The sequence below is a fragment of the Gobio gobio genome (assembly GCF_949357685.1).
Source record: "Gobio gobio genome assembly, chromosome: 12".
Taxonomy (NCBI): Eukaryota; Metazoa; Chordata; class Actinopteri; order Cypriniformes; family Gobionidae; genus Gobio; species Gobio gobio.
The window spans coordinates 9,596,591-9,623,420 of NC_137105.1; the positions used below are offsets into that span (position 1 = coordinate 9,596,591).

The 26,830-nt window shown below is 37.9% G+C and overlaps 3 protein-coding genes across 3 annotated transcripts in view; 2 read left to right on the top strand and 1 right to left on the bottom strand.

Moving 5' to 3' along the window:
• Positions 1–27: 27 nt before the first annotated feature.
• LOC307135650 (uncharacterized protein) lies at positions 28–7,659 on the top strand (the record flags this gene model as incomplete). The annotated part of the gene is made up of 21 exons (XM_079832223.1): positions 28–126; positions 3,105–3,165; positions 3,262–3,357; positions 3,436–3,560; positions 3,629–3,769; positions 3,852–3,959; positions 4,036–4,200; positions 4,273–4,369; positions 4,596–4,813; positions 4,880–5,033; positions 5,131–5,339; positions 5,410–5,527; positions 5,612–5,811; positions 5,879–5,993; positions 6,079–6,248; positions 6,322–6,428; positions 6,512–6,642; positions 6,759–6,948; positions 7,186–7,321; positions 7,388–7,490; positions 7,586–7,659. The coding sequence occupies 21 exons, from the start codon at positions 28–30 to the stop codon at positions 7,657–7,659; spliced, it is 2,817 nt and encodes a 938-aa protein (XP_079688349.1).
• Positions 7,660–16,215: 8,556 nt separating this feature from the next.
• Positions 16,216–18,251, top strand: mixl1 (Mix paired-like homeobox). The gene is made up of 3 exons (XM_079830534.1): positions 16,216–16,573; positions 16,667–16,875; positions 17,414–18,251. The coding sequence occupies exons 1-3, from the start codon at positions 16,474–16,476 to the stop codon at positions 18,077–18,079; spliced, it is 975 nt and encodes a 324-aa protein (XP_079686660.1). The 5' UTR covers positions 16,216–16,473; the 3' UTR covers positions 18,080–18,251.
• Positions 18,252–18,275: 24 nt separating this feature from the next.
• lin9 (lin-9 DREAM MuvB core complex component) overlaps positions 18,276–26,830 on the bottom strand; it is a 14,934-nt gene continuing 6,379 nt past the window's right edge. The window contains exons 6-15 of the mRNA XM_079832073.1: positions 26,302–26,427; positions 25,963–26,120; positions 25,546–25,679; positions 25,293–25,418; positions 24,428–24,529; positions 24,261–24,341; positions 24,051–24,176; positions 23,740–23,922; positions 20,626–20,723; positions 18,276–19,201 (exon numbers count right to left, since the gene is read on the bottom strand). Coding sequence (XP_079688199.1) covers positions 19,096–19,201; positions 20,626–20,723; positions 23,740–23,922; positions 24,051–24,176; positions 24,261–24,341; positions 24,428–24,529; positions 25,293–25,418; positions 25,546–25,679; positions 25,963–26,120; positions 26,302–26,427 — 1,240 coding nt within the window. The 3' untranslated portion in view covers positions 18,276–19,095. The remainder of the gene's footprint in view (positions 19,202–20,625; positions 20,724–23,739; positions 23,923–24,050; positions 24,177–24,260; positions 24,342–24,427; positions 24,530–25,292; positions 25,419–25,545; positions 25,680–25,962; positions 26,121–26,301; positions 26,428–26,830) is intronic.

Here is a 26,830-nt window from a genome sequence, read left to right on the forward strand (position 1 = left end):
TCAGAGCCTTCAGTCTGTTAGGCATCGATGGAGGGAGGAGAAGAAGAGCCATCTACAACACCACCGAAGCAGCAGAGAAAGCCTCAAGATGGATATGGCTCAAGAAAGGAGATCCATGGGGGCAAAGTAGCTTGGGATGGCTGACGCGAAACTGACGTTTCGGGGCTTTGCCGAGATCCTGAAGCGCAGATGTTTCGAAACACTGCTCAGAACTGTGATTCGAAACACCCATGTCACGTGACTATGGCTAAATGAAGCTTCGAAGTGTTTCATCAGGTGGCGAAACTGCGTTGATTAAAGGGGGCGGGAACAAACCACACAGTCACACATCTGTATGAACCTAATTCACCACAGTTTAAAAGTGAAGTAAATCCATCTTCACCTCGTGGGTTTTTGTGAGAGGAGAGAGATTTTGTGATATAGGCTAATGGAGATTTTGAGTGCGCTTTGGTTAGTTAGGCTATATTTAGGCTATATTTAAATGATATATTGACTGATAGGTATAGACAGTGACAGATAGGATAGATATAGTGACACATTCATATAGGCTAAGTAGATAGATAGTGACAGATAGCACAGCATAAGTTAGAGATATAGAATTATATAGATTCATAGGTGATATATAGATGGATATATTAATAGAATAGATACAAATGGAGGCTCCACATAAGATGCCGTACATTTTTTTTATTGCTGAACAAATAATTTACAAACAGCATGGCAATAACAGAACATTTTTGTATTACAAAATACAGATCAGCTGCTTGAAAGTACAGTAGAAAAATATATTAGGCAAATCATAAAAGAAACAAAAAATATTAAAGGGGCTAGGGTTTTGTTTGAAGATCATATTCTTCTATAATGAAAAAAAGACTGATTGCATTTTCATAACTTTGAGGGCTTTTGTATAAGAGTTAAACTCATTATGAAATAAATAAAATCTTGGATTCACCTTTAAGAACTTGCATTTGTGTATAGAAAATTAATATAGGAAGTTATCTTTGTTATTGTCCATTACAAGAGATGCCGTACATCTGTGGTGTGTGAGCATTTCCATTTGGAAACACCAAATCAAGTGAGATGTGTGTATTGTGATAGTCAGCTATCCTTGATGCATTTGAGGAGCACTCATCCTGGCATTTTGGAGGGTGCAGAAGACAACAAGTGTCCCATGTGAGAGGATTTTTTCAAAGGCTGGAGAAATGATATGTAAAAAAAAAAGAAGTCAGCTAACTCCTTCAACAGCAGAGCAAATAATATTTTTTAAATAAAAATGTTATGCAACAAATGTGACACATTGTGGCTTTATATATTTTATTAATGTTCATTTTTCATGACCACAAAAAAAACTATAGTTATTCATAATGAGGAGGCTACAGGGTAGAAAACCAAGATCATGTAGTTGTCAGACAGATGTTAAAGACATTTTTACATGGATCATAGTCAAGGTATTTCAGATCAAAACATGCAAGTGACCACTAGATGTCGCCGTAGAGACGGGTGTCGGATTGATTCGAAGCTTCGAAACAATATGGCACATTTGCTTCAACTGTTTCAGTGCTTCACGAAGCCTCGGTCTGCCCATCACTAAAAGTAGCTAGATTCGCCTACTGGACACAAGCTGGGGTCTGATCAGCCTCAGCTGGATCGCCTGGATGAGGGTGTATGATGTTGAAAGACCCGAAACACCCAATGATTCCAGGAACATCACTGAAGATGTGTCCAGTAGTATCAATAGATGTAATTACACAGCTCCAACCTTGATCAAACTCACCTGCCTGTAGCTTTCTCGTAATCATGAAGAGCTTAATTAGCTGTTTCAGGTGTGTTTGATTAGGGTTGGAGCTAAACTCGAGGACCAAGGTTGAGAATGCCTGTTATATATAGAATGTAACCTGGACATACTACATATGCCATGGTGTCATTATCAGGTGACTGTTAGCCTGTGAGCATCAATCCTTTCCCGTGGCCTCATGGGACAGTAGTGTCCATCGTATGCACACTGCAGAATATCACTGGAAGAAGTAGGTAATCTGGGTACTTTTCCACTACTCTTTTATGTGTACTGTGAATTCAGACATACTTTTTTTTTTTTTTTTTACCACATACTGTTTTTCACCTACTTTATAGTAGGGAAGTATGTGATTTAGGATGCAGCCATAGTCTTAGTGTCGAGATGTGAAAAGGTTGTTTGCTGCAGTGTTTTACAAAGATAACCTTTTTTTTACCTACAACAATCATGCAATGATTTTTTTCTTTATATTAACAGTTAAAAAAGTTGTATTACAACGGCTGCAACTTTTTGTAATTTTGTTTACTTCCTATCACTTAAAAATAAGGTTAAAACTGGGACTTTGAAGAGGTTTTAAATGTTTAAGAGGTAAAGCACCTTATTTTGTATGTGTGTTGGAAGTGGAGACCTTCACACTTATCTTTGCTGAAGTGTGGTCTGGGTGCCAGACTTATGACCGTGACCCTTCTACTTCCTATTCCAGCTAATTTACCTTTTCATTTTTGGGTGGTGTATATTATATCGTTGTTTATTGTATGAAATGGTCTTGCTTACCATTTCAAACTAGTTTTGAAACCTGTTCTGATATTACAAATAGCAGAAGACTTGGAGCAAAAGTTGGGATTGATATTTGATGGTGATGCCTTTTTGGCCAGAACATTTCAAATGCCGTTCCTTCACCAATGTTTGTTGATTGTCTCATATTTCTTTATTGTGAAGTCTTAACACCTATTAGAACAGAAAAGCTTGAACGTGGGGTGAAGGGAAATCTTGAGGGAATAAGAGCTTAGGAAGTAGTGAAAACAAAAGGAAGTCATTAGTCAGAGCTGAATAAAACACATCAGCACATGGAGCCTATTGATCACTTCATGAATGTGTACACTTTTGCAGCTCTTCAATTGTGGAGGTTTCTTGTACATCTTATCCACCTGATAGCAGAGATTTTGTTTTTGCGCAATGATGCCATGGCTTTCTGGGATTTGGTAAGTTATATTCTATGTTTAGTGATTTTGTTGCTGCTTTAAAAAAAGTTATTTTAAAGTTATTCTCTTTCAGTTCTTTATGGCTGTTGGGGGTTGTGGTGTTGGCACAGAAAAACTTCAATTTTGTATCACCACAGAAGAATGTGGTTCCAGCACAGAATTTCGACCAAAGTATGTTTTCCATATGCGTGTTTACTTGATTAGGTGTGGCGGGTCAAAAGTGCCACTCTTCTCTACATAATTTCTTTCAAATTATGTATTTTTCAGGATCAGGACTGAAAACCGAGTGTCTGGGAGGTTATATGCGGTTAACTGTAGATAAATCTCTAGCTTTTGGAAGTCAGGTTGAATTTGATGCGATCAGTAAGTTGTCTGCAATCTAGTTATATTTCTGATTTGTAGTCTATATTCATGTCTTAAACTTGTACTTTATCTTTTCAGATGGCTCCCAAATTGAACCCATAACTCAAAGCCTGGCTACTAAATGTGGCTTTAGTATTGAATCTGATCCCTGGGGTAACTACAGAGTCTTTGTGTCCCTCCTCAACTGTTTTGCAAAGAATGAGGTAATTGGCTCTCTTTGGCCTTAAACAATTACTGTGTTCTGCCGTCTCACTTTTATTTCTCCATTCAGGATGATGTCATGTTTGATGTTGACATGCGTGTCCGGGTGAGTGGCGTCAAAGCAGAACAAGAGATCTATCATGTGGATGAGACCTGTACCCATGACAAATGGGCCCCCCGTGAAATTCTTTGCGACCGGAATTATATGGAGGTAAACCCTTGACTGGCTAATGCCACAAATATTAAGCACTGGTGACTTTCATATCTGATATCTAAACAATTGTTCCTCCTAGGTTTCTGTTAACCGCTTGCCAGGGGAAATTACAGCCATGCGTAGGAAGCCTAAGAACGCCCAAAAGACAACAATGTTTGATAACCAGTGGACTGATACGGTTTCTGAGGTATGGAGATCCAGTTCTTGTTTTGTGTCCTCTTTGCACCTGCAGCTTGGTCATGTGTTTACTCCTCACCTTGTAGGCTATTACCTCCCAAAGCAACATCTGGCGGATGGTGTTTTTCACGCCTAGACAAAAAGCCATGGTGTTTGAAGATGCCCTAAAGGCAGGATATGGAGTAACAACAACCAAGTCTCGATTGGTGATCCGAAGTGGATATAACATGCCTGAGACCTATGAAGAAAATGTGAGTGAACTCTAGTGCTTCCTTCATTTGCTAGGAGATAATGATTGAGCTAATGTTGTACCTGCTCTACAGGTGAATGGAGTGCCAATGAAGATTATCAGGGTGACCACCTACTTCAAGAGACAGTGGTCCGTAACCATGTTGGATACTGTTGCTGCATGTCCAACTGGTACGTGTGACTATGAACAATTGAGCCAATATTTGCAGTGTCCATTCTTCCTCTTCCACTTCACTTTCCTGAAGTGTTAAGTTCCAATTAAATGCACCCAAGTCAATTAAACAATCTTTGGGTTCACTTGAGAAATTACAACTAGGTGTGTTGGAACTAAACTCTTCAGGTAAGTGGATCTCCAAGACCAAGATGGAGGAACCCTGACCTATTGCTTCACTTGCAGGTGGACTTTCTTTTACTGATGAAATGATCACCTGGTACTTCCCCCGACTTAATCCACTAATGAGCTCTACTGACACCCAGATCCTTGGGATGTTTATGGGAATCGATGGAAAGCTAATCGACAATGTACAAATGGCCTCTAGAGGATATATCTTGACAATAGAAGGCGATCATATTGTAATGAAACTGCCAATTGGTGGACCAGATGGCTACTACAAGGTTGTTTCTTTTCTCTTTTGAATTTGACTCCTTAAGGCTAGAGCTAATGGTTGTATCCTGTTGTAGAGTCATGCTGTAAACAACCAGTACCACATCAGATACAACATCGAGACAATGCTGGTGTTACGGTGGAGTGAGGGAGGTGTGGATGCTACTAAATACAGAGTCCTCCTCCCCATCAAGACTCCTTTTATGCCAAGACCACCCCAATTTGTTGACTGTGAGTGGGTTCCTAGCACTTTGTGCCACTAGCAGTCATAGCATTGCAAAGTCATTGTGGTTTTATTCTTTAAATATGGCTTGACTTTCTCTTTTAGTCACTACTGTAGATGGAAGGATGTTTGACGTGCTCTTGGGGCCGTTCCTTTACGATGTGGAGTTGGTTAACATAACTTTTTCTGCTGGAGTCCTTACTGTGGCAGAGGCCAATGTGAGGGGTTTCAACATACAGGAACAGCGCTTTCAAAATGGCTCCAAGTCATTCCGACTTCAAGTCCCCTTCTCTGATTCTTTTGTCATGAGAACTGTGAGTGTCAAATAATTCAATGAGGCTGTTTTGTTGTTGCAGTTTCTGATATGCATTTGTTTCATTGCAGCAAACTGATCTGCTGCTTACAGTTTATACTCTTCGCCTTATCTATGGTTTTATGATCGTCCCTGAATCCGTTCCCTTTTCCTACGATGCAACGGCTGCCGCAAGCCTTCAAGATGTCGGTAAGTAACAATTAGGCTATCTGAAGACATTCTCACCAATACTGAAAAGGATTTATCATTGCTAATGAACTGTTCCCCATCCAGTTCTCCCAACTGTGAGTGGATCATGTGACGAGGAAAAGTTCTTCATAATGGTTTCGTCTGGAAATCTGGGCAAAAACTTTAACATCATGCTGGGTACACGTGACCTGACTGCAACACGGAGAGAAGACTATGGTGTAAAGGAGAATGCTACTCACATGAGCTTGGAGGTGCCTTTCCTATCAGTTGATGTTGCGTTTGAGGTATGACATCCCTTTGTTACCTCTTTGTTGTGGTCTCTGCTTTGTCTTAATGTCTTTACTTTTGCAGGTGATGTACCCATCGTCCTTGAGGGCACGGCTTGACGTGTTGGCATGGGAGCCTGTCAACAAATGGACCCTTACTGAGTTTTCCCTGGCTTGCAACTTTCCCATGACCATGACTGGTATGTTCTTACGAGTTGTCAACTTTAGCACTTTCCATTGCATTTTGCTTGGAGACTAACAATTGCCTTCACATGACCTTTCCAGAGTGTTTCAGCAATGGATCAATGTCAGCACTTGCAGTAAAGGTAGAATCCGTACCCCAGCTTGTCCCCCGTGATCTCACCCTGAGAGATCAGTCCTGCAGACCCAAATTCAGCAACGACCGCTTTGCCTACTTTTCCTTTGATGCAAACAGCTGTGGAACAACTAGAACGGTATGGAGGTGATGCTTTAGTTTTCCTAGTGTTAAACACGCACCCTCTTATGATGCTCCTGTCTCTCCCTCAGTTCTATGATGGTGTCATGATGTATCAGAATGAAATCGTCTTGGGTAACGGGCTACCAGTTTACAAGCAGAGTAAAAAAGATGCACTCACTCCTGATCCAGAGTATCGGTGAGATGGTCTCTTTTACCTCATGTATCATGCCTGCTAATTGATGTCTTCTGAAGTTAACCTCTGTTCTTTCTCCTTGTTAGCGTGACCATGTCCTGCTTTTACACTCTAAATGATACCCAGACAATTGCATTTTTCACCAAGCCGCGAGAAAATGAACCTTTGCCAGAGACTGGTTTTGGGGAGCTGCATGTTGTACTGAAACTTGCTCTAGGTATGCTAGAGTACTTGAATAACTTCAATGCCATCTGATCAAGTTCCAGATATACTGACATTTTTGGAACTTCATGTGCTCTTCATTGACCATGTTGCTTCTCCCTCTCCACCCAGATGGCTCTTATACCAATTTCTATGCTGAAGAGGATTACCCAGTTGTACAGTACTTAAGAAGTCCTCTGTTCTTTGAGGTTGTGCTGCTCCAGTCTACTGATCCTCAGATAGAGCTAGTCTTGGAAAACTGTTGGGCTACTCTGAAAGACGAACGGAACTCTACTCCAAGATGGGACTTGATTGTAGATGGGTAATTATATTTATTTTTAACTTGACCCTTTGCTTAGTCTTTCATATTACTTGTTACTGATCAGTCCTACTTGAGTAGTCTGTCCACATTACAAACCTTTAAAGCAAGTCTACAGAAATCCTGGTTGGTTAAGCATATTTTTGTGGTTCAAGTGCAACCTAAGGTCTTGGACCTCTCCGATAAACCATTATATTTAAGTGAATGAGCATCTGCTTTGTTTGTCTTTGCTCTTAACAGCTGTGTGAATCCTGCTGACAATTACGAGACCGTTTTCCACCCTGTGACTCCTGGTGTGGTTCCGTACCCATCTCACATGAAACACTTTGAAATCAAGATGTTCACTTTCGTGCAGGATGTTGTACCCCAAAATCAGGTAACTAGATCTCATCTTAGAAGTGATTGTGCACCAGGCTGTATCACTGACTACTTCTCTCCCCAGATTCATGTACACTGTGATGCTGTGCTCTGTGATGTCAATCAGAATGATGGAATCTGTAAGAGACAGTGTCCGTCTCCCATCCCTTTAAGAGCTGGAAAGAAAGGTATGCTCCTTTACTGACTCGTTTAAATTGAGACTATGGTAAATTTGTCTTGTTGCAAAGTCTATCCATATTAACTTATTTATCTCTTGATATAGTACGAAGAGACACTAATGCCCAGATCCAGAAAGCCCAGCTGTCAACAGGAGAAATACTGCTCTCAGCCTTCTAGTCCATTTTGATTTGCAACCCAAATAAAGTCTTTTTCAAAAGAGCCTTTTGTCTTGGTTGTCAATTACAGCCTAATGTGTAACTGAGCCATTTCCTTTATGCACTGATTGGTTAAACCAAGGTAGAATAACCCCTTTAAAGCTCTAGTACTCTTTTGTTAAATAACTTCCATGGGTTTTTCTCCTCCATAACTTCTCAGCAGTGCATATAGTTAAGACTCTGCTCAGATCTGAGTACCTTCACAATAACATTAAAGTGATCACCCAAAAATGAGAATTGTTATCAAATGCATTTAATCTGACTTTATTGACCAATGTCTTGCTATTGACATTCGTTGATTCAGTTAAACCATAAGAGTTACTTAATTTTATTGGTGAATAAGTTTTATTAAATTTCTCTCCTGCATCCTATTCCATTTATCCAGAATGGAAGCACAGCTGATGTTACTGAGGCAGATTTCAATTTGTGAGGGTCTTGTCACAACTTTTGTTTTGTTAACCACCCCCTCACCAAAAAAAGCCTAGCCCAGGTGAGAAAGTGACGCAACACTTAAGTAACTTAATCACAGTTGCTTAACCCTCCTCCAGCCTTCCTTTGGGAATTACACTCAAGGTCTTTGGGGTCTCCAGACCCCAGGCAATAAAATCTAATTTTGTAACTTTTTTTTAGAACTAATGTAATTTTACTCAACATCTGTGCAGTTTTTTTTTTATTATATATATATATATATATAAATGGATTCTCACAAAATCAGTATGTAAAATTCACTTTATAAAAGACCCAAATTTCTTTCATTCATGGGGTTAACATGGATAATTTGGCATGGTTTAGTGCAAGATTTTTGCCCATCTTTTGGAAAATACAGTTTTAAAATAAGTTTTACCAGTGAATGGCTGCAGAGCTCCACTATTTGTTATGTGCTATTTGACTGACTGAAAGACATTTTTCAGTTGGATTCATATCTAACTGTTATAAGATCACATAACAAAAAATAATTGTCAAAGTTTAGCTTTTTTTTTTTTTTTTTTACTAAAATCTTTTTTCAATGATAACATTCTGAATAAGATTTTACATACAATTTTTACATAGTCCACAAGACAAACTTAATTTATTAAAATTACCCATTCAAAATTTTATGAACCATTGATTCTCAGTGCTGTGTGTCGTTCCCTGGATGATCCACGGCTGTTTTTGTTTTGTGGTGGTTGTTCTTGAGTTCCTTGTTTGTCCTCAGCAGTTAAACTGACCAATGTTCTTCAGAAAAATCCTCCAGGTCCTGCAAACTCTTCAGTTTTCCAGCATCTTTTGCATATTTGATCCCTCTCCAGCAGTGACTGTATGATTTTAAGATCCATCTTTTCACACAGAGTATTAAAAAAGGTTCAAACATTCACTGATGCTCCAGAAGGAAACACAATGCATTAAGACCCGGAGGGTGAAAACCTTTGAACAAGATGAAGGATTTTCTTATTTTGTTTAAATTATTTTTTAAATAATTTAGTACTGCCCTTCGAAAGCGATAGAAGATACTTACATGTTTCCCGGAAGACAAATTAAGTACAATTTACCTTGATCTTCAGATTCAATAAGTTTTAATAAGCTTAATGCATCATGTGTCCTTCAGGAGCAACAGTGAATGTTTGAACCTTTTTTAATAGTTGTGTTTGAGTCCCTCAATTGTCCAAAAAGATGGATCTCAAAATAATAGTCATTGCTGGAGAGGGATCAAATATGCAAAAGATGCTGGAAAACTGAAGAGCGTGCAGGACCTGGAAGATTTTTCTGAAGAACATTGGGCAGTTTAACTGCTCAGGACAGACAAGGGACTCGTGAACAACCATCACAAAACAAAAAAACAGCCATGGATGATCCACGGAACGACACACAGCACTCAATGGTAGAATCAATGGTTCATAAACTTTTTAATGGGTCATTTTAACAAATTCAACCATTTTTTTGTCTTGTGGACTATATGTAAAAAAAATGTATGTAAAATATCTTATTCAGGACAGTACTAAATATAAAAAATAATACATTTTGTATGATCTCTCTTATTTAGTTAAAATTATTCACATTTTCACAGATTCAGCAAGCGGTTCACATACTTTTTCTTACAACATATTTTTCGTCAAGTTGCATTTATTCCGGACTCCGGAGCAGAAAGTGTCATACTTAATGGAACACACAACAATAACAACAAAACTGTGGACGGAAATGGCGGAAGTATTCATACTGTGTTCAAATGGTATGTCCAAATATTTTGGCATTTTCCTGTGTGACAGAGTTCTGTACTTCAACTCGACAGGGCACTTATTTGATGATGCACCTCCATTATTCCTGCATCCGTTTTGAAAGCCTCGTCACATACGTCGGTACGCCTACATTACTAAAGCAACCCATGCAGATAGGTGATGTCAGCACACAAATCTTATTTGATCATCACTTGCAATTAATAGTGCGGGCAGTCTGCCTGAAAAGATTGCTTGCAGCTTGAATATAGGCTGCGTCCGAAATCGCAAACTATCTTCACTAAGGTACTTATTTTGAATAAGTAATTACTTCACCGCAGCTAAAAAGTACGTTCTACATAGCATGGGTTCTCAACCCTGATCCTCAAGGCCCACTGTCCTACAGAGTTTAGCTCCAACCTTGATCAAACTCACCTGCCTGTAGCTTTATAGTAATCCCGAAGAGCTAATTAGCTGGTTCAGGTGTGTTTGATTAGGGTTGGAGCTAAACTCTGCAGGACAGTGGGCCTCGAGGACCAGAGTTGAGAATGCCTGCTATATAGTATGAATGTGATCTGGACATACTACATACGCCATGGTGTCATTATCATGTGACTGTCCAGCCCGTGGCCTCATGGGATAGTAGTGTATGCACACTACAGAATCTCACCGGAAAAAGTAGGTTATCCGGGTACTTTTCCACTACACTTTTATGTGTACTGTGAATTCAGACATACTTCTTTAACCACATACTGTTTTTCACCTACTTTACAGGGAGTGCAGAATTATTAGGCACGCTGATTTTCTGATCATATTTTTTTCCAGGCACATTTGACCAATTCCAAACCACAGTAATCCTAATAACTACTATTGATTTAGGATTTAATAATGTATAAGTGATATATAATTGTTCATGAAGGCTGGAAATGAAAATCACCTTATATTCAGGTGTGCAGAATTATTAGGCATGTTTTCTTTTACAGATAAATTGAGCCAAAAAAGAGATTTAACTCGGACTGAAAAGTCAAAAAGTATTAAATGCCCATGAGAAGGATGCAATACTAATGCAATACTAGACATTGCAGTTAAGGCATGACCATTGGACAGTGAAATGCTCGTTGGGTCAGCAGGATCTGACAAAAACAGGTGGTGAAGAAAAGACACCTGTTAACTGCAAAAGAATTAAGAATTAAGGTGAGGAATTAAGGGTGAAACCATCAGGAACCCTTTAGTCTCCAGCGCCACCATTTTCCAAAGCTGCAACCTACCTGGAGTCTCCAGAAGTGCAAGGTGTCAGGATCTCAGAGACTTCAGTTAGGTAAAGAATCCTAAAAAATGACCCCCACTAGATAAGAATCACAAGCTGAAGTGTTGTAAAATACATGAAGAAGGTTTTTTTATAGGCTTTATGGACAGATAGGTTGAGAGTGACTCTTGAAGGACCAGCACCACATCCTCTAGTACCACTGTTTGAAGGATTCATCTTCCAGAATCTGGCAGTACGTTTTGGGAGTTCTCTGCAAAACGGACTTCAGGATGGACTAAAATGAACTCCCAAAACGTACTGCCAGATTCTGGAAGATGAATTCTTCAAACAGTGGTGCTAGAGGATGTGGTGCTGGTCCTTCAAGAGTCACTCTCAACCTATAAAACCTATAAAGCCTATAAAAAAACCTTCTTCATGTATTTTACAACACTTCAGCTTATGATTCTTATCTAGTGGGGGTCATTTTTCAGGATTCTTTACCTAACTGAAGTCTCTGAGATCCTGACACCTTGCACTTCTGGAGACTCCAGGTAGGTTGCAGCTCTGGAAAATGGTGGCGCTGGAGACTAAAGGGTTCCTGATGGTTTCACCCTTAATTCTTCACCTTAATTCTTATTTCTTTTGCGGTTAACAGGTGTCTTTTCTTCACCACCTGTTTTTGTCAGATCCTGCTGACCCAACGAGCATTTCACTGTCCAATGGTCACGCCTTAACTGCAATGTCTAGTATTGCATTAGTATTGCATCCTTCTCATGGGCATATAATAATTTTTGACTTTTCAGTCTGAGTTAAATCTCTTTTTTGGCTCAATTTATCTGTAAAAGAAAACATGCCTAATAATTCTGCACACCTGAATATAAGGTGTTTTTCATTTCCAGCCTTCATGAACAATTATACATCACTTATACATTATTAAATACTAAATCAATAGTAGTTATTAGGATTACTGTGGTTTGGAATTGGTCAAATGTGCCTGGAAAAAAAATATGATCAGAAAATCAACGTGCCTAATAATTCTGCACTCCCTGTATAGTAGGGAAGTATGCGATTTAGGATGCAGCCGTAGTCTTAGTGCCGAGATGTGAAAAGGTTTGCTGCGTCCCAATTCGCATACTATCCGTACTTAATAGTATTCGAAAAAAGAATTAGTATGTCCCAAATCGTAGTATGTTGAAAAGAGTATTCCAAAGATTCCCGGATGGTCTACTATTTCCGGTCAGAATTCAAAATGCAGATCGATGCGCACTCTAACGGCTGATACTACCCACAACCCATTGCAAGATGGACGAGGATTCGATTAGAACTGGAGTTGGTGGTCCAGTAGGTTAAACCATGGAACTGATACGCAGAAGGTTGCTGGTTCGATCCCAGCAGTTACCACCAGTGTGTGCTTGAGCAAGGCACTTTACTCCATGTTGCTGCTCCAGGGGGATTGTCCCTGTAATAAGGCGTTATAGATGGCGTAAGGCCACACCTCTGTTATAGATGCCGAAGTAGTATGTCCCAATGTAAATGTAAACTACAAACGTGGATAAAAAGTGTTAAAAAAAACTACAAACATGACGGTTATGTGAGTCCGACGGTTAAGTAAAGATGGTTAGAGAAAGGGGTTTGAGTGCGCAATTATCAGTATTTAACCTGACGAATAGATATTTATTCAATATTATCCGCATTATATTTCACCTACAGCAGCATTGTGAACTTTTGCAATGATACGTTTGGCCATTAACTTTTAAATGCATCATTATATTTCAACTGCAAACACATGAGAGGAGTCTATGCATTAAAGACCCACGAATGGCAGGTCAACATGTGACTACATCTCTCTCCGATACGGTAGGAAAGTAAACTGAATGTGGAGGATTTGAACTGTGACAATGATTGACAGGGCAGTTTAAACACAACGGGATGCACGTAACTAAGCAACAGAGTCCGTTATAGATGACGAAGTAGTACGTCCCAAAGTTTGCATACTCTTCTGCTACACACGCAAAAGTGTGTACTTTTTCTTCACAAAAAGAGTACATACTTTTAGGTCGTAGTATAAATAGGCGAATTGGGACGCAGCAGTTATTTTTGCTGCAGTGTTTTACAAAAATAATCTTTTTTACCTACAACAATCATGCAATGATTATTTTTTTCTTTATATTAACAGTTAAAAAAGTTTTGTTTTTTGTACTTCCTATCACTTAAAAATAAGGTTAAAACTGGGACTTTGAAGAGCTTTTAAATGTTTGTTTAAGAGGTAAAGCACCTTATTTTGTATGTGTGTTGGAAGTGGAGACCTTCACACTTCTTATCTTTGCTGAAGTGTGGTCTGGGTGCCAGACTTATGACAGTGACACTTCTACTTCCTATTCCAGCTAATGTACCTTTTCATTTTTGGGTGGTGTATATTATATCGTTGTTTATTGTATGAAATGGTCTTGCTTACCGTTTCAAATCAGTTTTGAAACCTGTTCCGATATTACAAATAGCAGAAAAGACTTGGAGCAAAAGTTGGGATTGATATTTGATGGTGATGCCTTATTGGCCAGAACATTTCAAATGCTCGACAAATGCAGTTCCTTCACCAATGTTTGTTGATCGTCTCATATTTTTTTTATTGTGAAGTCTTAACACATTAGAACAGAAAAGCTTGAATGTGGGGTGAAGGGAAATCTTGAGGGAATAAGAGCTTAGGAAGTAGTGAAAACAAAAGGAAGTCATTAGTCAGAGCTGAATAAAACACATCAGCACATGGAGCCTCCCTTTCGGACACACCTCTGATAACATCTGTCTGTAAGCAGTGCTTGCTCGTGTATTGATATCTATTATGCGTTTTCTTTTCTTTTAAATGTGCTTTTGGGCAGCCACTGGTTATATCCTCAGGCCAGATCCTTCATGAAATTTCAGTCGCTTTTTTTATTTATTGATTTTATGTTGATTGTTCAAACAACCTAGTTCAGGTGGGTTGAAAATGGACTAACCCAGCAATTGGGTTGTTTTAAGCAAACATTTAACCCAACCGCTGGGTTAAAACAACCCAATTGCTGGGTTAGTCCATTTTCAACCCAACTTGGGTTGTTTTTATGCCAACTTTTTTTAGAGTGTACATTTATATGCTGTTGTGCATTGGTTAGGGTTATAGTAAAAAAGAAATTAAATGCAACATATTGTGGTTTAATCCACTTGCGTTTTTAATCATTCACACACTAATATCCAAAGATTTCAGAGGTTTTGATGAAAACCTTCAAAGCAAGGTTGGATTTTATAAGTATGGTTACACTCTAAAAAATGCTGGGTTAAAAATAACCCAAGTTGGGTTGAAAATTGACTAATCCAGCGATTGGGTTGTTTTAACCCAGCGATTGGGTTGTTTTAAGCAAACATTTAACCCAACCGCTGGGTTAGTCCATTTTCAACCCAACTTGGGTTATTTTTAACCCAGCATTTTTTAGAGTGTACACTTGGTTAAAGATTAAAATGCGACATAACTACATTTATCTAATGGAGGCTAAATAGACTGCAATAATGCAAACCCACAAATAATTGCTTTGTCTGAATAAAAATAATATAGACCTATTTGGGTGAATCAATACAAAAATGTGTTCTCTTTGAAGGATATAGGGCTGGTCTTAGATTAAGCCAGGATTATGCCTTAGATCAATTAGGACATTTAAGTAATAAACGTGCCTTAGAAAAAAAAATATTACTAGTGTGCATCTTGAGACAAAACAAGCTCAAACATTCACTTTAGTCTGGGACTAGACTTAAGCCTTAAAACCAGAGGATGATTTATTAAACAGAAAACTTTTGAAAATTATGTTTAATAAAAAAAAAAAAGGAAGGAAAAACCCTAGACAAATGTCTAGACAAATGATGCCAACAAATTTGTGACATTAAGGGCAAAATGTCCCTCGCTAATCCCTCTGTCTATGGAGGTATTTTGGAGGTGAGAAAGCCTTGTCTATCAAAGATGGCAGCCGATGTGTTAATGGCTGATCATTAGCTGCTGCAGTTGACTGCATCAAAAGAGCACAGCCTTATGTTTGATGTTTCCAGATGGTGATATTTGTGAATAGGTGAGTTAATCATTGTGGCTCGGATCTGATCAAAGTTAAAAAATAAAATAAAAAGTTCATCTAGTGGAGGCATTTAAAACAAGACAAAAGAGGATTAAAGGAGTGCATGCATTAGCATGATCACAAAAGTACTGCAAATGTGTTTTCTTTAGTGTAGTTTGTCATTTCAGCCACACACAGTGGAGCAAAATGTCATTTCACCAGGTCTGCAGAGCAAATTACAGATGGGACAAAGAGCGCAGACTGTTTGGACTCTTAATGTGTCGTCTGTGTCAAGAAAACCTGCCTGAATCATTGTCAGATAGCATGAACAGTCTTTACATGAACTACGCGGGTTTTTCTCAGATGAGGGTTAAAAATTCAGTCAACGGGCCACTTGACCAAATGTATTTATCCATATGACACATGCTTATGCCATTCAAAACAACCAATCGATGCTAAAAAATATATAAATAGCATCTAGCCTATATAATAAAGTTTTAAAATACAACAAAATGTTTTACGCCACAGGGGGTTGCTCTTTAGTAAAAAAGATTTTAACTTCTTTATTTTAAAACTTGTAATAGTTTATTTTTCTAACCATTCCATTGCCTTATGTTTTTGTGCAATTTTATATTTTGTATTGCTCCTTTACCCTTGTCCCACACCCAGACTTTTAATCTTAAAATATGAATTAAATGATAACAATTTTACCAAACTCTGCTGATATAAAAATATATCACAAAGTAATATTAAAAAGTAAAATAATACTGATTTATACACAAAATAGATCAGTTGTAGGCCTATAACGTTTCCAACACAAATGTTTGTAGAAAATGTAGGCTAGTGATATTTAATACATTTTAAAAATGACAGAATTATCTTATGGCGCATGTCAACAAAGAGTATTTTCTAAAAATCTATCATATAAACATCTGAAGCATTTCTACAAGATGTCGTTTAAAAAGGTGATCAGTCTGCAGGAAGTGCAAGGCTGCAAACTGATCTGAGGAGCTGATCAGGAAAAACTCAACCCAACAATACACGTACATGTTTTTTCAAGTCATGTGTATTCGGGTGGAGATCCCATTAAACTCACACACGAACCTTTTACAGATGCAAATGGCCCACGAGTGTCAAAAATTCACACCTGCGTCCTGCCGCCTCTCAGCTTCACTTTGATCAGTTCTGAGGGAAGGCCGGCCGACTGGATATATAATGCCATTCGAAGGGAAGTGAAATTATTGCTTTCTGAACACGAGCAGGACTCGCTCACAATGGCAGTCTTGCATGGAAACCTTGGGAATGGACACTTAAAACAATTCCAGCTGTTTCCAACCGCGGATTTGGAAAGGAGGACTAACATGCACACAACAGGTGGGTGCTTACGCAGGAATATTTCTTGAAATGCATTTGAGAGTGACTAAGTAATCAATCATTTAAATCATTTTCACTCGTGTTTCTCTTCAGATTACATAGCTCAAGACAGGATGAAGTTCCTCAATGGCGCCTCCAGAGCGGACAGCGCGAGCTTGTTTACGCACCGCAGAAAACGCACCAACTTTACGCAGCAGCAGATTGACGTCTTGGAGAAAGTTTACTTGGACACCAAATACCCTGATATTTATTTAAGAGAGAAACTTGAGGCACTAACCGGTTTGCCCGAGTCGAGAATTCAGGTGAGATTTTTGTTAGCAATTTTCCTCAGGAACCCCCACTGAGGGCTAGTTGTCACACTATTTCTATTCTACTATTTCTGAGTTTGGTTTATTTCCGCATAGACTGCTACTTTAACGTCTACAAAAGCTTATAAAACATTTTATTGGCCTGGGAATAAGTTTTAGTTTATTCAACAAACTTTGTCCTCAGATGGGGTCAAGAAGAGCAGACGTTTTCGTAACGAATTTGTTTTTAAATATTACATTCTATCTAAGGTTAAAAGAATGATGCATAAATGTAATATGCTATGCATTTAAGTTTATCTATATGAAATATTTAAACAGTAAAACATAATATTGTATATACAGCTTGCCCCAACATTCATGAAAAACGCCCTTGTCCTGAGAACAGTTTAATCATTCAGTTGTTGTAAAAGTGTGACAACAAGCTTAGGTTTCCTCTACACTTGTTTGAATGTATGCCAGTGTGGTTTTATTCTGTTCACTTGTTTGTCTTAACTGAATATGTCCTAAACAAATGTGTTTATTTTCTATTCAGGTGTGGTTCCAGAACCGAAGGGCCAAGTCACGGCGCCAGGTGGGAATTCCTATTCCCAACAAGACCAGCGGAAATATCCTTACCCCCAACAATCTCCTTATGAACCAGTTTGCAACACATCAGAACCACACCGGCCTGGAGACCCAAAGAACACCAAAGTTTGTCGCGATGGACAACTTCGGTCAACCGATGGTCAACTCTTCTGATGAGAAGATCTGCACCATGAAAGGTGACATATTCGACCCAACCACGATTCCATGCATGTTCAGCAGAACCGAGGAGAACCAAATCAAAACGGATCACCTGAGCGTTGTGGTTCCACGCAATTATGCACAGCAGTATCCAAAAGGACATGGACAGTTCATGGCCGCAAGCCATGCTAAGACTACAATGAAGCAATTTTTGGTGGAGTACGACAACTTCCCACCGAACAAAACCATTGGACCAGAGATGAAGGTGGTTATTCCACCTCTCCCATCACAGAATACCTTCATGATGTCCTCATCATCCCCCAAAAACATTGCCTGTTCAGTCCAAAACATGCCAGTCAAGGTCCAGCCAGGAAGTTTTGGAACCTTTTCTCCTATCAGAGCGAGCGAAGCTGTCGAGTTCTCAGATTCTGACTCGGATTGGGAAAGAGAAGCCATTTTTAACGGGTTTATTTAATTTTTAAATTTGAACACTCAGACTTTATCTGAAGCTTTGAAGAACATTTAAGGTTTGAAAATCAGATATTTATTGTATATTTCAGATATTATTGTATATTATGTATGTGATTATATCACACAATATGGGGGTGAAATGGAAACATTCATAATAAAAATCTCTATAAACCACCAAAATACAGACTCTGAGCCTTTATGAAGATAATAGAAATCAATTTATTTACAAATGTTCTGTGTCATGCATACACTTACAGGATAAAACCCCCCACAAAACTACCGCATAAAAAAAAAACACCAGTGGGGCATTTGTGAGATTATTTCTTCTTCTAAGGACAAGACAAACTGTTTCATTCTTCCACCCAGCTGTCTATTATAGGACTTGTATAAACAGATTGGTTTATTTGCAAAAATACCGAAATCTGGCAAGTCAAAAATGTCCACATTACCCTATATATGATCAATTTATTGATATATTTTGAGTGAACTGTACAGTTATCTACAATGTACATATTTAAAACATACAGAACAGTTTAAAACAGACAGAACAGTACCTCTTTTCTCAGGACACTCAAAGTTGAGCATTTCGAGAAAGAGACAGAGGAAATAAAATTATGCAAACTATTTCAATCAAACAAACTGCACCATTAAGTAGTGTCACCCGGCATACACCTTAGTTGTAAACCAGCAATAATAATAATAAAATTAAGGGGGAACTTAAATATCAAATTGAGTGTGAGTAACATCTGAAATGATGTCAAACATTTACATCTACAAAACAAAAACTTCACACTCCATTTTTTTTTTTGTTGCTAGCTAGTCGAACATCATCCAAGACACTGGAGCCTTCGGGCATGGAATTTGAACACTACTTTTGCAGGTACAGTTACTGAACACACATTCTGACCTTTCATAACGTCAAACAGACCGAACACAAAAGAACAAAGTGGTGAGCTGAGGAGGTGAGTTGATATCCGTATTTGAGATCGGATTCTCAGGAGGCGTGCAAGTTTATTTCAGTCACGTTCTGTTGGTGTTGTTGGCAGAGAAAGCATGGAGGTTCCCCAGCTGGCTCAGACCGCTTTGTATGTGTGCTACATGAATCTCCACGTTATCCTGAAAACAACTGTAGAAGACGGATTATTGCAGAGGACAATGTTTTAAAAAGCAAAGCACGTGAATGTTTGGAGTTCTTTTTAGATACAGGGTTCCCACTCTTTCATGAACAGCAGATTCAAGCACTTTTTAAAGCACTTTATATTTGAAATCAAGCACAATAAATACGATAAAGGTGGGTGTGTTACTGACAATATATCAAATACCTACTGTACCTGTGTCTATCATTAATGCAGTAACACTAGGGCATATACTGACAACTAAAATAAAATTTCCAATGAGGAAAAATTTCCAATTTTACAAAATCCAATGAGGAAAGAGGCTGGTGTACAAGAGTGAGCTTTAACGAGAGATGCAGTTTGCAGCTCTCTTATTCCTGTTTTTAACATTTATTTCACACTAGTTTTAGTTTTCTTTTTTATAAATCATTACTTAATTAAAACATCAAAATATAGAGATAATATTGTAAACATGAATTTTCCAATTAAATGAAAAGATATGGACAAGTTAATTGTTAGGCATTACAAATATGCTAAGTTATTTATTAAATTACCTGCACATGTACCTTTTTAAAAATCAATTTGAAGGCTTTTAAGACCTGCACATATATTATATTTAACATATATAATTGCTGCCGTAATAATGGCCCATTTGATATGTTTACATACTTTTCTTCTTTTTATTTTTTGAGCGGTGATGAAATATTGCTCTTGTAAATACTTGCCAGCATTTCAGTAATGAAAGTCTAGATCTTTAAAATGCATCCAAATTACAGCAAAGCGCAACCGTACGGTGGCCTGCAGTGGTCAAAAAGGATATAAACAGTGCATTTTGAAGTGATCTCATCTTGAAAACACAGAGATGTGGATTCGGACGGCAATTAAATGACCACACGACCTTGGTGTTTGTCTAAAAACAGTAGTTAATTCGGCCAGGGATTTTTACGCAGGTAGTGGGAGAAAAACACTGACATTCTGGATTCGGGCGGCAATAAAATCACAGACTAGCCCCTGTCAATGATGAAAATACCTTACGACCCCATGAGAAACAATTACCGTCCGAATAGGGCTTTTGACAGTAGATGGCGCTTATGGAACAGCAGAAATATATTGAAACAGCTTCCTCTCGTAATGCTGTTTTGTTCTGGCTTTGGCAGCGCATGTAGGCCAATTTTTGTAATAGCACCACGCTACTCTAACAAAATGCAGTTCAAGCTTAATTCAAGCACTTTCAAGGACCTATGTTTGTTTTCAAGTACTTTCCAGGCCTTGAATCCATGTGTCTGAAATTCAAGAACTTTCAAGTACTTTCAAGAAGCGTGGGAACCCTGTAGATATGAACTGCACCGTGCGACTAGGAAATGGAAAAAAAACTAAATGATGTAATGCAAGAACGTAAACGACTGCAGGAAAAACAAAGCGAGATAAGTATTACCTGAGGTTGGAGTCATCTATGGAACTCTTTATGTCATTAAGAGAGTCTGTGAGTGATTTGAATTCAAACGAGTTCAAGTCTCCCCCTTCGGCCAAACACTGCATTAAATAAGGAGAGAAATATGATGAGGATCCAATGTGAAGTAGATGATAGATCAGGACAAACTTGGTTAAGCTAGTATTAATTAAGCTGGATCATGGCAATCCTGGCTCACAGGTTCTTTATGTAAATGCTTGTTAGTGAAGGATGAGCAATTATAATTACTCCCTTCAGAAAATGTATAAATGTTTTATGTTGTTGTAAAGGACATACAACAGTAAACAGTAGGGCTGGGTATTGTAATATTGTATGGGCCTACCTATAGCTGATTTTTTAATCTCATATAGAATGCATCTGGTTAACAATTAATACAGTAGTGAAGCGTGCTGGTGATCAGCTTCAGCGCATGCAGCTCCAACAGCAATGCACAACTTACACTGTGTGCAGAATTATTAGGCACGTTGATTTTCTGATAATTTTTTTCCAGGCACATCTGACCAATTTCAAACCACAGTAATCCTAATAACTACTATTCATTTAGTATTTAATACTGTATAATTGATATATAATTGTTCACGAAGGCTTTTCAGTCTGAGTTAAAGCTCTTTTTTGGCTCAATTTATCCGTAAAAGAAAATGTGCCTAATAATTCTGCACACCTGAATATAAGGTGTTTTTCATTTCCAGCCTTCATGAACAATTACATATCACTTACACATAAATACTAAATTAATAGTAGTTATTAGGATTACTGTGGTTTGGAATTGGTCAAATGTGCCTGGAAAAAAAAATATGATCAGAAAATCAACGTGCCTAATAATTCTGTACACAGTGTATAATGACTATGATTAGGACTGTCATGTTACACATCATTAAAAAGAGAACAATATTGTAATATATCGTTGTTGTGAATTTACTGGGTCTAGTTGGCGTTTTCAGCGCGTTGTTTCAGGAAGAGTGCATCCACACATTCTGAAGAGCACGCATCTGAGGTGGAGTTGGTGACACGTTAACTTGTATTACTCATATTTGAATATTAAATAAGTAATTTAATTAAGTGATCAATCACATCGACTCATTTTACAATCCTATAGCCCTTAATTTAGACTAAGAACCCTTCTCATTGATTTGGTGAGGAATATGTTGTCTTGAGCAGCGTTTGCACACCATGTCATGCGGTTGGCTATAAGCCACAGCTGTAGATGCATACTGCAGTGTTAAGGCTAACGATTAATTGATCGTTCATTTAAACGACGATCGATCATGGAAATTTGTGTAAATTGACATCCCTATTTTGGATATATATCAGGTACAGTACATGGCAATTTATCTCAAGGAAAACAAATCTCTTAACTTATGCTGTAAACTATGGGAGTCAGGGAGTCCTTCTAGGCTACATTAGCCTACTATAATATTGAAGGTAAAAATGGACTGATTTGTATACAAACCCTCAAATTATACTCAATTATGTTTTTTTATAATAATAAAGTTATAATATTAACTTTACAATTACATAATGATATTTCTACTCCCATTCATTTTTTGAAATATAAACATTTAAATGGTGGCTGTCATAACTTTTATTATAGATTTATTCAAACATGCATTAAATATTGAAGAACATTAAAATACAAATGATAATGAATAGCCTATGTAACATGGTGCATATATTTAGCAAAATGCTCCTCTCTAGAGTAAATTTTTGTAGCTTCAATGAGTTTATGGACCCTGGATATGGTTTTTCTGAGGTAAATGTGACGTTACGCAACATAGTTTACAAGCTGTTTTATTGGCGTCTTTCCGCGGTTGAAACACATGATACGGATTTCGGTAAGTTGTACTATCTTTTAACCCACTTTCAGATGCTCATTCATGCCTGTTTATTTTGCGCTGTAACTGGTATTATGGCGAAAGAGAAGATCAGTTCATGTGCTTCTCTTGAGCTGAGCTGAGCCAGACCGATCTCACGCCACAACGGTATTTATGTTTTTGAATTTCGTAATAAAATGGACGAAATTTGAAATCTGACGCCCGTTTCACACATACTCCGTTTGCAGTGCATATTTTTTTCTGTACCCATGTTAACGGATTACAGCTTTCACACTGCACACGGATGCGGTGCGTATATACAGCAGGTCAGCGATCGTTTCCGCACCGAGTCTATTTTTTGCTGTGCTGGATGCGCTGAATTAAAGTGACAGTGCATTGTTCGCATTAAAATAAACATGTAATGACGTGAAAATCTAGTAATTTCACCACAGATGCATATAATTTGAATATACTTTATAATTCTACTCCGTTTCAAAGTCATCACATGACTTTTTTGCCTCAGGTAAACCAAGGAAAACGACACCATACCTGGCATTTAGCTAAAAAAGGAGACATAAGGGATAGCACTCGCCCTTCCTCCTTTCTTGGAGGTGGAAAAACAAGTTCTTTATGACCTGCAGCATTTCTTGTAAAAAAAAAAAAAAAGATTTCCGAAATAAAAGACGATTTTTTTTTGTCTATTGTAATGTTTTTAGAACATTGACTATAACATGTTTAAATGTTTTGCCACTTGCGTTGCGTGAGCAACGTAATATATAAATCTAAAGGCTATGTAAATGCAATGTAATTGGAATAAAGGAATTGAATAAAACTTTGTTTATATTTAGTGCGTTAAAACGTGACATCTATGAAAGTGTATACAAGTGAATTGCAATGATGAACAGCCATGTTCAGTAGCCACAACTTTTGGATTTGAAATAAAAATAATGAATAAAGCACAACAGTGCGTGCGGTTCCTGCATCGCATATGTACTGCAACACGCACCGAATACGCACTGCAGATGGAGTATGTGTGAAACCGGCGCGAGACTTTGTTTCATAGCCATAGTAACAAAGCACAAAGATTATTGCGATTTATTGGATGGGATGCACGCTACAATACTCCGTTCATTCATCAAATGAAAACAGGATGACTAATCTATTCTTGGGATTTAAGAATCGATATCAGTTCATAAAAATTTGAATTGATTAAAATCGACAAATCTATATTTTTTACCCAGCCATAGTAAACAGTATAGTCTGGTACCCTGATCTGCAGGAGGAGTGCCGTGAGTCGAGAGACAAGCTGAGTGAGGCCGGGGCTCTGGACGCGCTGTTCTTCATCAGGCAACGCGTTACTCATACGCACAATGTCCTGTGACTCTTCTTCACAGCGCCGTCGCAGCTCACTGGGCTGATCTGCAGGCTGCATGCCCTGATCTGGGGCCAGCTGAACAGAAAAGATCATAGAAGAATGCATATGAATGCATGTTTTATGTCCAAAATTTTACAAAGAAAAACAGAACTGAATGTCTGGAGAGTAAGTGTGGTGAGTGGAAAAAAAACAAACATACGTACCTCATAGCAAAACTGCTGTACTTCATGGAGGACTTTGTTGAGGTCTTTATTAAGCTGTTCCAGGTCCAGGACTGTTGTGGCATATCTCTTCTGTAAGTCCAACCCAATCGGCACAGAATACGACTTCTGCAGTGGAAGAATGGAAAAAGTTACTTGGCGGACAACAAGTGCACAAAATAAACTCATTAAAAAAGCACTTTAAAATCTTACCAGTTTCTCAGCTTCTGTGTTCATCTCCTTCAAATGCTTTATATGTTCCTTTTTAATCATGAGGATTTTGGACAGGCGTGTCTAGTAGGGGAATAAAACAAAATGATGAAATTTTTTGTAAAATGAATGCAAAGTAAATAGATAACATTTGTGACTGCAATTCTCACCACTTGCACAAGAAACTTGACAGGAAATCCACCCAGTGTCTCTCCATCAGTTCCTGTCAGTTTACTTCTCCAGGGGGACTGACTGAACAGAGGGTCATTATCCTGTGAAGAGAGCAAAGATTTTGTTGGAATAATTATTGAACATCGGTAATTTGTGTCAGTGGTTCTTCATTGGTTTTTCTTAAAGGTATAGTTCACCCAAAAATGAAAATTCTGTCATCATTTACTCCAAGTGGTTCCGAACTTGTATGAATTTCTTTCTTCTGCTGAACACAAAAGAAGATATTTTGATGAATATGAAATTTGAAAACAGTTGATGGACCCCATAGTAGGGAAAAATATGCAAGTCAATGGGGTTCATCAACTGTTTGGTTAGCAACATTCTTCAAAACATCTTCTTTTGTGTTCAGCAGAACTAAGAAACTCCTACAAGTTCTGAACAACTTGAGGGTGAGTAAATGCCGACAGAATTTTCATCTTTTGGTGAACTATCCCTTTAAGGACCCCGATTTTAAATTGAATCTAGGGAGTAAAATGTCATAAAAAATAAAAAAAACATTCTTAAAAACACTGAAATGTATGAATGACCCAACAGTATGCAAAATTATTCATATGAAATAGATTTGACTTTAAAATTGATTGTTTGGATTCTAAATGACACTTGAAATGTTTGCATGCATTTGGCACCCAATTATTCACCACATAAAAAACACCTTGTGATGCACATTGTTACATGTAATTATTTGCATTTAGTATTGTTTTATCCCTGCAGCCATGCAACCCTAGCAAACAGACATTTTTTGGGTCATGACACTAGTTAATGACCACTGATTCAAGGAACACATCTTTGAAAGTCTCATTTTACCATTAAAATAGACTGGGTTGAGCCTGGATAGGATCCACGGGGTGGGGTCAAAAAATTCTGGAAACGAGGTGGCCGCTGTTTCTGAGCAAAAGCAGATATTGGCATCGTCTCATGAGGTTCATTACTCTGAGGAGAAAGCATTGGAGAGTGTTAGCCATTAAAATCAAATGACATGGTTTCTTTCTTTTAATAAAGAGATTGGACGACACAAAAATATAATAGCCATTTGTGACGAGACAAGTTATTTTCTTACAAGCACTTCGTAGTCAGGAACGGTGTGTGTGCCGAGCCCATTTCTGTCAAAGGTCACGCGATATGTTGCTGCACTGGTATCCACTGCATCAATCTGTCCAGTAAACAGGCCATCGTGGACACCCCTAAGACGAGCTAGTGTTTAAGAAAAAAGGAAGCATTAAAAAAAAGTTTTATCTTTATTCAAAACATTTCATTTTGCAAAAAGGAATATTTATGCTTTTCTTTTGCTCTAGAAGACATTTGCCTATACAATAAGCAAAGAAATGATGGTTCTAGAGTGCAAATCTAGATCACCTGATCAAGTCCTGATTCCTTCTAAACTCACAATCTGAAGTCTATTTCGAAATGTTCTTTTCACGTCTGCTGATGGTGTCAGATAATGGCCGATATCAAACGTGTATAATCAGATCCTCACCTGTAACTTTAGTGCCGATGACCAAGGGCAAAGGAATCTCATCCGGCAAGTCTTTGCATAAAGACATATCTGTGATTTTTCTTTGCTGCAGGAGACGCATCTTCTGCCTCTTCTGTTTCAGAGCCATTCGCTCTTCAGCGAAGAATGCTGAGGAACATCTGAAAAACATAATATATTATTAACACAAGCATTTGAATGCAAGATATTTGCATTCTAACGCAGCTTGTATGTGCAAATCTAGATGTATACACATCATAATTGTAAATCATGAGTAATGTACGATATTGGCATTTATTGTGGTTACTGTTTAAGGTTAAAAAAAATGAGGAGTCAGTTAACCTTCGAGGTTTGCCCATAAGTCTTCTGATTGTTCCCCATTCAACTCTGGTCAACTTTCTGGTCTTTAGGTTGGGAAAAGACTCCTTCAAACACAGGCAGAAGTCATTGTCTCCTTCAAATAAAGGCCTAAAAAACATGAAAAAGATGACATTTGGAAAGATAATATTTAAAATAATATTAGTGGTCAATCAATATGCAAATATAATGCTGATACAGACATAATACAATTTAATGTTAGCAAATAGCATGTACGTAATATTGTTTACTTTACACAATGTTTATCTAGAATTTGCTTAAAATGAATACAGACATTTATTTCATTGTAAATTGACATGCACTTCTGTTAATGAACCAAGCAGAATATTAAAGCATATTGATTGGGTCTATTAATACTAATATCTATTTATGTCTTATTTATGGAAGAGAGACAGTACTCTCACTTCCCAAAACTCAAATGATTACAATTCGAGAATGTGAATATTAACAGCACAAGAACAACACACAGTGACTGGAAATATAAAGTCCGCAA

Bases quoted from the DNA above. Each gene is read 5' to 3' on its own strand.
- mixl1 (XM_079830534.1), top strand. From the start codon at position 16,474: ATGGCAGTCTTGCATGGAAACCTTGGGAATGGACACTTAAAACAATTC. The intron at 16,574-16,666 runs GTGGGTGCTTAC...GTTTCTCTTCAG, and splicing joins GACTAACATGCACACAACAG to ATTACATAGCTCAAGACAGG. The intron at 16,876-17,413 runs GTGAGATTTTTG...TTTTCTATTCAG, and splicing joins TGCCCGAGTCGAGAATTCAG to GTGTGGTTCCAGAACCGAAG.